The 9898-nt window shown below is 51.7% G+C and overlaps 1 protein-coding gene across 1 annotated transcript; it reads right to left on the bottom strand.

Annotated features, from left to right (window-relative positions):
- Positions 1–5277: 5277 nt before the first annotated feature.
- LOC123444852 (GABA transporter 1) lies at positions 5278–9642 on the bottom strand. Its single transcript, XM_045121712.1, has 4 exons — positions 9267–9642; positions 7378–7608; positions 6374–6789; positions 5278–6237 (listed from the first exon to the last, which is right to left on the bottom strand). The coding sequence occupies exons 1-4, from the start codon at positions 9373–9375 to the stop codon at positions 5623–5625; spliced, it is 1371 nt and encodes a 456-aa protein (XP_044977647.1). The 5' UTR covers positions 9376–9642; the 3' UTR covers positions 5278–5622.
- Between the last annotated feature and the right edge of the window lie 256 nt (positions 9643–9898).

Here is a 9898-nt window from a genome sequence, read left to right as displayed (position 1 = left end):
AAAGCATTCCTCCGGTGTCAGTGAGTTATATGATCTCATGGTCATAGGAATAAATACTTGACACGCAGAAAACAGTAGCAACAAAATGACACGATCAACATGCTACGTCTATTAGTTTGGGTCTAGTCCATCACGTGATTCTCCTAATGACGTGATCCAGTTATCAAGCAACAACACTTTGTTCATAATCAGAAGACACTGACTATCTTTGATCAACTGGCTAGCCAACTAGAGGCTTGCTAGGGACGGTGTTTTGTCTATGTATCCACACATGTAAATGAGTCTTCATTCAATACAATTATAGCATGGATAATAAACGATTATCTTGATACAGGAATTATAATAATAACTATATTTATTATTGCCTCTAGGGCATAATTCCAACAGATGGTACCACAGTGAAGAAGCCCGAGGATATGGCTACCATGGTGACTGATTTTTACCGGGGCCTTTTCATGTCAGAGGGAACACATAATGTGGAGGAGGTGCTTCAAAGTGTTCCCCGGAAGGTTACTCCAGTTATGAACCTGAAACTTACTGTGGATTATACAAAAGATGAAGTTAAACTCGCACTATTTCAGATGGCGCCTACCAAGGCACTGGGCTCTGATGGGTACCCGTCGCATTTCTTTCACAGTCATTGGGACATATGTGGCGACGAGATCTCTATGATCATCCTGAAAATTCTGCGTGGAGAGGAAGAAGTGCATGATCTGAATGATACTATTCTAGTTCTAATTCCAAAGGTAACAAGCCCCACACAACTTTCGCAGTTCCGCCTTATAAGCTTGTGCAATGTTATTTACAAGATCGCATCCAAAGTTCTAGCAAATAGATTGAAATCCTTTTTGCCCGAGATTATATCTGAAGAGCAATCAGCTTTTGTGGGGGGAGGCTGATCACTGATAACATCATATTTGCATATGAATGCCTTCATTTTATGAAAAGAAACAGGTTTAAGGACAATGGTTTTTATGCACTGAAACTGGATATGATGGAAGCATACGATCGCCTTGAGTGGAGTTACTTGCAAGCTATTATGACCAAGCTAGGATTTGAACCAGTCTGGGTGGACACAATAATGAGGATGGTGAGCTCAGTTAAATTCTATGTTTTATTCAATGGACAGAAACTTGAGCAATTTACACCTACATGAGGAATTCGACAGGGAGATCCGCTATCCCCTTATCTTTTCTTGTTAGCAGCAGAGGGCCTTTCGTGCCTCATAAAAAGTCAGAATGAGTCATCGCCTGTTAAGGGAATCAAAGTGGCTGTAACAGCTCCCCCGGTTAGTCACTTACTTTTTGCAGATGACAGCTTGCTGTTTTCCAAGGCGAGTAATGAGGGTGCTATACGGGTATCTTCCTTGTTGGATTCCTATTGTCAGGCATCGGGACAGAGAATTAATCATGCCAAGTCCTCTGTGTTCTTCAGCACGGGCTGCACACCTGAGGTAAGAAATCTTATCAAGACTACATTGAATGTCCAGAATGAGAGCTTGAGTGAAAAGTATTTGGGACTTCCTACGGATGTGGGCAGTAATAAAAATGGGGCCTTCAAATATCTCAAGGACCGAGTATGGAGCACGGTGAAAGGCTGGATGGAAAAAATTATCTCTTCGGGAGGGAAAGAAGTGTTAATCAAGTCTATAGCGCAAGCTGTCCCGGTCTTTTCAATGGCTTGTTTCAAATTGCCTAGAGGCCTATGTTTACACATCAACTCCATCATTCGCAGGTTTTTGTGGGGTAGCAAAAGTGGTGAAAGGAAAACATGCTGGGTGTCGTGGGAAGTTATGACCCGACCGAAGTATGAGGGCGGCCTGGGTTTTAGGGATATTGAAATTTTTAATCTTGCTCTCCTAGCGAGACAAGCATGGCGCATCTTACAATCACCGGAGACCCTGAGTGCCAAAATCCTGAAAGCACGATACTTCCCTTCTACTGAATTCCTTGATGCTGAAGTAGGCAACAATCCGTCACAGATTTGGAGGGCCATAATGGAAGGGAAGGAATCTCTCAAAGTAGGATTGATTAGAAGGATCGGTGATGGCAAGGGGAGTAGTATTTGGAACCAAAACTGGCTCCCCAAGGAAGCGTCCATGAGACCGATTGCATGCCTAAATCAACACCGACCAGAGTTGGTTTCGGAGCTTATTGATTACACATCTGCAAGATGGAACAAGGAGCTGATCAACGCAACTTTCTTACCAATTGATGCTGAGGTAATTCTGAATATTCCTTTGTGCACTCATCAGTGTGATGATCACTAGGCGTGGTCTCAAGAAATAAAAGGCGAATTCACTTTCCGTTCCTGTTATCGGATGCTCATTACAACCAAACTTCGACGAGAGGCTTGGCTGGAGGGACGAGGCGGCCCTGCAGATAGCAGTCGAGAGAAGAAGGGCTGGGAGACACTTTGGAAGATCCGAGTACCTTCAAAAATCAAAGTTTTCCTATGGCGGTTGGCGCAAACTTCATTACCCACATCGGATGTTCGCCACCATCGGAATATGGCTACTTCACCTTGTTGTGCTATCTACGGAGCTGAAGATTCTTGGTACCACTCCCTCCTACATTGCACTATGGCACGGTGTGTATGGGCTCTAGCGGAACCGAAGCTGGTTGAACATATGCTGGCGACGGTGCAACCGGATGCGAAGTCCAGGTTGTTCAGCATGTTTACATCAGTCTCTGCAAAGGAGTTACTCAGGATGACAATGACCTTGTGGGCGATCTGGGCAGCCCGAAGGCGGCTCATTCATGAAGGCGAACACCAAAGCCCTTTGGCGACACATCACTTTGTCAACAGGTATGTTGAAGAGCTTGAAGCGATTGAATCAATGAATGTGCAGCCGGCCAGGCAACGCGCCGCCACATCGGCTCCTGTAAGAAGATGGACTCTGCCTCCTTCAGGCTGTGCAAAAATCAATGTGGATGGGGCAGTCTGCCGTATGCCCCCGATTGGCGCTGTGAGTGCGGTTTGTCGTGACGGACATGGTACTTACCTAGGTTCGTCAGCGATTGTTTTCCATGGACTAACAGACCCAAAAATCCTGGAGACTTTGGCATGCCGCGAGGCACTTGCTCTTGGCAGGGATCTGCACCTTCAGAAGATCGCCATTGCATCAGACTGTCTTCAAGCGGTTCGGGATATTAATGCTGAGACTAAGGGCATTACGGCGCCAATTGTCAAAGAGATCAAGGATGGAGTTGGCGATTTCCAAGCTATTTCTTTCAGCCATGAAGGACGTGCGTCGAACACGGAAGCTCATAGTTTAGCTAGACATGCTTTGCACCTATTGGAGGGACGCCATGTTTGGCTCCTGCAACCTTTTGATACTTATGTAATACCTATAAACCTCTCTCTAGATCAATAAAGCAAAGCATTCTCCTCCTAAAAAAAGCATCTCTAGCAGACCCTCGAGTTTGTGAGACTGTATAAACTAGATTGCAGTTTCAGAAACGTGTTGTGCAGAACAGACACGACAATAAAACTGCAAATTTAAACATCCAAACTATGACGCCGTGGTAGAGAGGGTCCAGGTGTCGGAGGAGCTCCCCTCCTCGAACTCCGACGATGGGGAATCGAGAGGCGCGGGTGCGGCGGGAGGCGCGGGGGCCGGCACGAGACCGTGGCGGATGTCGAACTCCTCGGTCTCCCGTCGCAGCAGCGACGCCGACACCGGAAGCCCCCTGCCCGTCCACTTATGCGACGACCGTTTCCGCGCGGCGTCGACGGCGACGCACGTGCGCCGCTCCTGCTGCTGATGTGGAGGAAGGGCGTCCATGGCGAGCGAATCGGGCGGCTGGAGCTAGGGAAGAAAGGGGAACGGCGACGACGAATTCGACGGCGGAGATGAGGGTTTGGCCCCGCAAATGGGAGCCCAAACGGCTTTTATGCCTACCCCGCGTACATTTAAAACGTTTGCGGGCAGGGTCGCAGATGCGGAGTTTGCTGTGTGCAGCAAACTAGGCCCGGCCCGCACTCGCCATAACTTTACAGTTTTCGTGTTTTTGCACTATGTGCTAGAGATGCTCTTACGAATAGGATGTTTACGCTTTCAAAGTTCAGTTGGGATTCTCTCAATCCTAGATATACATAGCCTTACGGGATTGTTACGGACGAGACAGTTCATGATTCGAGACAGTTCATGATTTCTTAGGGTGTGTTTGGTTGGAGAACCAACTGTCATGAAATGGAATGGTTCCATTCCAGAGGAACAGGTCGGTTCCGTTCGTGTGTTTGGTACGAGCAAAAAAGTGGAACGGGATGGTTCCGTTCCAGTGTTTGGTTGGGAGGCATGGAATGAAAAATGGAATAACAAAAATTCAAAATTTCAGCAGCATTTCGTTTGTATTTCGAAGAAAAACAACACAACAATATATGTCGCCGCGCCGGAGTAGCACCTTCTTCACCTTCTACCTGCAGATCAAGACATGGCAGGAATCAGCAGAGAGGGAGGGAGGGAGCCGGCGGCGCAGCAGCAGAGAGGGAGGGGGCCGGCGGCGCAACGCGACAGCAGAGAGGGAGGGGGCCAGCGGCGCGGCGCGGCAACACAGCAGAGAGGGAGGGGGCCGGCGGCGCGGCAACGCAGCAGAGAGGGAGGGAGAGGGCCAGCGGCGCGGCAGAGAGGGAAAGAGAGGGCCCGCGGCGCACCTGGGGAAGGAGGAGCTCGAGCGGTGCAGCTGGGGAAGGAGGAGACGAGGATAGGATTGCGCGAGAGGAGAGGCTCGTTCCGTGTGATTCCGTCGATTTCCTGGTGCTAGCACGTTCCGGATCTGAGTGCAATATTCCCTAAAGTGGAATGAGTGGGTTGTGTTCCGGTTGGTAAACCAAACACATGAACGAGGACTAGGAACGGGTCCGACCCGTGACATTCCAGCCCATGACAGCAACCAAACACACCCTTAATAAACTCTCCGCCCTGATTTTCGGATGGGAAGTCATCCTCCAACTAATAATATACCTCCAAATCAGCTTCTCCGTAATATTTTGTAAAATAAAGTCCGTATATGTAGCATTATTGGTTCTGGGCTTATCTACACCTACCTAGAGATTCCAGGTAAAGTTACGTGCTGATTTGTCATGATTAGATTGGATGAAAAAACAGCCCAGGCCCCATCCCATGAAAATCGGGGGCGGTGAAGATTTAGATTATGAAGCTTAAGTAAGATTACGTAGGTGTAGGATTATTGTAGGTTCCAACATACACAGAGTTCTCGTTTGCTCCCGTCCTCGGACTCAGGATTCATACACCATGGAGCATTGTGAAAGGCGTAAGATGAAGCACACCTAAATTGATCTTGACACATGTACCCGAATCAATTTCGGCGATTTCGGTGCACGGGTTTTTGCAGCATCAACAGATACATAAGGAAGGCTATACATAAGAGCACACTTCCAACTCTTCCCCTAGTCTATAAGAGCACAGGATTGACGGGCTAAACACTTGTCGGGTCACATTCATCTGCCTACATAACTTATCCAGAACCAAAACTCGGTATGTATGTACTCGGCCAAGCAACAATCTTGGACGGTTCGTCGGCAAGGTCGGAGCTCAATGCCAAGTCACAAGCGGCGACCTCAACATTTCCTGGCGTACGAGCCACGTCAAGCGGGGCCTCACACGTTGGCGAAGAGCTTGTAGGTGCCGGCGTCCAGCGCGATCTGCCTGACGGCGGCCACGGACGCGACGACGGCGACCGCGGAGAACACGACGGCGATGGCCGTGTTGAGCCAGAAGACGAAGCCCTTCTTGGAGGGCTTGAACGTGAGGTTGTAGAAGAGCGCCGGCACGGCGAAGTCGAGCGGCATGAAGCCGAAGGCCCCGATGAGCGCGTTCATGTCGCCGAAGAAGGGTATCATGGCGGCGATGGTGGTGCCGAAGGCGACGGCGGCGGTGCGGGACACGAGGCGCGGCACCACGTTCCGCGCCGCGTACTGCCCGGCCTTGGGGTCCGACAGGAGGCCCTCCAGCACCTCGTTGGTCGGCTGCAGGTACACCGTGGCCGTGGCCGACAGCTGCACCAGCGTGAAGAGCTCCGCCATTAGCAGCAGCCACACCGGGATGACGGGCTTGCCGTCCACCATGAAGTTGTTGAGCAGCAGGCCCTGCGCCGCGTTGCCGAACGCCCAGTACCCCGCCGTGGCCACGCTGAAGAAGGTGGTCACCACCACCGCGTAGCACAGGCACAGGCCCTTGAACATCTTCCCCGTCACCGGCGCGGCCACCGTCGCCTGCAATCACCATACACAGTACAGCAGGCATGCATATGTAATGTAAGCACCCGTGAATCGTAACAAGCCATGGATCAACAAAGCCCTCTTTCAGAGAGATTGATCAGAGCAGAGGGTTCATTCAGCAGCTACGTACCTGTATCTCGGGGATGATGCCGTTGCCGTAGGTGGTGGCGATGACGGCGAGGGCGTTGAACACGCCGTAGACGCGGGTGTGGGTGTCGCCGGCGATGGAGTAGTCCTTGGGGGGCGCCCGGTCGGAGGTGCCGAGGTAGACGCAGCCGGCGACGGCGCAGAGGCTGTAGGAGAGGCAGAGCAGCAGGGAGACGAGGTTGACGTGGCGGAGCGAGTGGAAGGACGGCAGCTGCGCCAGGATGACGAGGAAGACGCCGAAGATGACCACGAACACGTAGAGCTTCATGGTGCCCCCGGGGTTGGCGATGAGGTAGATGGCCTTCATGCTCTGGCCGGCCAGCAGGGTGGACGCGACCACGGCGCCGAAGCACACCATGAACTGGATCGGACCGATGTAGTAGCGCGCCCATCCAGGTCCTGCATCACATAAACAATGGTATTAGTATTACTAACGTTTCTTTGACAACTTGGATGGATGTGCTACGGCCATTGCTCGTTTTTCATTGCTCTCCTGCCATGCCATGCCATGCCACGCCGGCGACGAGCCGACGGTAGTAGGAGTACTACGTACGTACGTACCCTGCCCACACCGTCAAAACCAGATCGGTCGCCTGTGCGCGGGGCAGTAGGAGACGCAATTATTGAAAGATGCTCACGTGAGGGCATCTCATCATGATACTCGAGCCCGAAAGGCTGGAGCTAACTGCTGGCTGTCGGCTAGCGCTATAGTAGTCCTTGACCACGTGCTTTGACCTCATATGCATCGGTCATGCATGCATGACCAAAGCCAAGCAAGATATGCACGTACTGACGTACACATGTCTGGCATGCTGGTTTTACGCTCGAAACATACATGACGGATCCACGGTGCACGGCGCACGGCGGTGTGTGTAGTTGAACGGTGGCATCAACGGCTAATCCTACCATCTATCTGCACGATCGGAGCTTTGGCATACCGCTACAGGGTATCGGGCGGCCGACGGCGACGTGGTCAAGTGTACTGACCTAGTATGTCGGCGGCCATGTCCCTGAAGCGGAGCTGGCGGCGGCCCTGCTGCGCGTGGTGCTCGAGCACGCGGGAGAGGAGGTTGTAGGAGTAGAAGGTGACGGCGGCGCCGACGACGAGGCACACCATCCCCGCCGACCACCCCAGCGCCGCGAACGCGAACGGCAGGCTCAGCAGCGGCGGCGCCACGATCGACGTCGTCAGGTGGTACCCGCAGTGCAGCCATGACCCTGCAACACATGGACACGTAAACATGTCAGCTCCCGCTCCACAAACAAAAACACTATCTGTCCATGATTAACAAGCGAGGATTTTTCTTAAAATAATGTTCATGATTAACAGGCGAGGATTTTTCTTAACATAATGTTCATGATTAACAGGCGAGGATTTTTGTTTTAACATAATGGCCGAATGTCACGTTCATGCTGTCAGAAAATGGGGGCGCGGTGCCTGCTTTCTCCAGGACGATCGCTGCTTGGTCAAAAGTCGCCGGATATCTGAAGCCCCACGAAATCCACGGTGCACCACGTCGAAGAAATCATGCGCCGATGATGAGCTCGTTGTTTATCCCTGCCCGTGCCAAATTTCCGGAGGTGTACGTCAGCGCACTCAACGCTCCTCCTCTGAATCGGAACGCCGAGTGTGTGGTTCAGGGGTCAACAACTCGATCGACATGCAAGACGTGCTGGGAGACTTCGCATTGACGCTGACATAAACCTATTAGCCGCACTTCTCTTCTCTGGCTAGTGTGGATGGTCATGCAGTACTACTATATGATTATCGGCGTGGAATATCAGGCCGTGCCGGCTGAGCTTTCGCCTTTCAGTGGTCTATTTCAGCATGACAATACTACTAAATGTTGTCCAGCGTGTGCAATATGGATGCGGGATGAATGCATTGTATCCGCGAGATGGCGATCGTGTACCAGTCCGGTCCGGCCACGGTGCAATTTTCGAATGGAAATACTACCACGTTCCCGCCCTAACATTAATTTATTTTTGGCTGCTAAGCAAACTGTTAATAATGTGATGTGATGATCTGGCTGCTGAAGAGACGCTAAATAATATCCAGTGCACATATCTAGCGCACATGTTTAGGAGGAGTAAAACTGCAGCGCTCTGTGCACATTTCGCGGAATGCACATGGAGGGGTATGGGGGTATGGCTACGGATGGCCAGGCATCCCGGCATGCCGCGAGTACTATTGTGTTTTGTCTCTTCTTTCTTTGCTGCTAAAGACATCTGGGCACGCAGGGTGAAGAGGGGAGAGAAAGTGAAAAAGAAAGTGAGGTTTTGCAGCCGGGAAAAAGCAGGAACTGCTACGTTGAAAGCACGGCTCTCATAAAGTAAACAGTGAGAAAGGGGTGAAATGAAAGACTCTTGAAAGGATGGATACGGGCAAGGGGCCAATTCAAACATGCGTCCAATCCACCACCCAGCAAGAACTTTTGAGCAGGAGATCTCCATAGGTGGAGCTCCAATGGCATGGCCAAATCGTTGCCTTGTGAGCCCATCGTCGTCGTCAGTTCTCTTCTGTATGGCTATCTTGTGCTAGTATAATGCGAGTATACTTAACATGTCATCAACCATTTTCTGGCGGAGTGATCGGCAAAATGGCAAATATGTAATCAATCCTGTTCCTACCTAGCTTAGCTAGCATACCAAGCCATCGCATCGATTTTATCTTTGATAGCATAGCCAAAGTCACCTTGGTGCTTTGGTAGATATGTACAGTTAGTAATAATCGGAGCTACTATTTCATCTGGGACAACCAATCAACAGCTTCATGCAGCATGATCCTGACGACGCCGGACGAACGCGGGCGGGTCATGTGCTCCTCTGACGTGCTGCTACGGAATAGAAAGAGAGAGAGAGAGAGAGGGGGGCACCTTTGGACTCGAGGACGAAGAGCGCGCCGGCGTCGAGCTTCTGGCCGACGGTGTCGCCGCCGGCCTCCATCTTCTTCGCCTCATCCTCCTCCCTGCTCGGAGCCCCCATGCCGTCTAGCTAGCTCCTGAGCCTGACAGGCGCGCGGAGGGAGAACCGTCCCGGGAAGAAAGGTGGCTAGCCGAGGAGGAGAGAGCTACGAGTGGCAGACTCACACGTCGTGAAGATGATCTCTCCCGCCTCTCTGCTCGATGGATATGCGCACGGCACGGAGCGGAGAGCCGAGCCACCCCGCCTATATAGGCGCCGCGTGCCCGGTAATGTGAGCGCGCGCACGTACCACGCAGGCTCCTGATTCTCTTTGGCCGCTCCACCGGCAAATCAACTGAACCTGCACCTGCAGCGAAACACAACTAGCTAACACGTTCAGGCATGCCATCATTTTCCCCCCCTTGGAAAACAATGGCACTGCATGTGATCGCTGAATATTGCAACCATGCATGCCTGCTCGTTGTCTCGACGGATGGCACGACCGGGACGCGCCGATGGACCGCATCTGGCTGATGGGGCTGTGGAGAGGCGTGCGTACGTACGTGCATCGGTGCGAAATCAAGTCCGTTCCTGCGTGAAAATG

The sequence above is a fragment of the Hordeum vulgare genome, chromosome 3H (assembly GCF_904849725.1).
Source record: "Hordeum vulgare subsp. vulgare chromosome 3H, MorexV3_pseudomolecules_assembly, whole genome shotgun sequence".
Lineage (NCBI taxonomy): Eukaryota > Viridiplantae > Streptophyta > Magnoliopsida > Poales > Poaceae > Hordeum > Hordeum vulgare.
The sequence above is the reverse complement of the archived record's forward strand: the minus strand, read 5'-3'. Positions and strand labels throughout refer to the sequence as shown.

What these genes read in the sequence shown, in the direction of transcription:
- LOC123444852 (XM_045121712.1), bottom strand. Translation starts at nt 9,375, where the DNA reads ATGGGGGCTCCGAGCAGGGAGGAGGATGAGGCGAAGAAGATGGAGGCC. An exon ending in CTTCGTCCTCGAGTCCAAAG is followed by an intron (nt 7,609 to 9,266) that starts GTGCCCCCCTCT and finishes CATGTGTTGCAG; the next exon opens with GGTCATGGCTGCACTGCGGG. An exon ending in CATGGCCGCCGACATACTAG is followed by an intron (nt 6,790 to 7,377) that starts GTCAGTACACTT and finishes TATGTGATGCAG; the next exon opens with GACCTGGATGGGCGCGCTAC.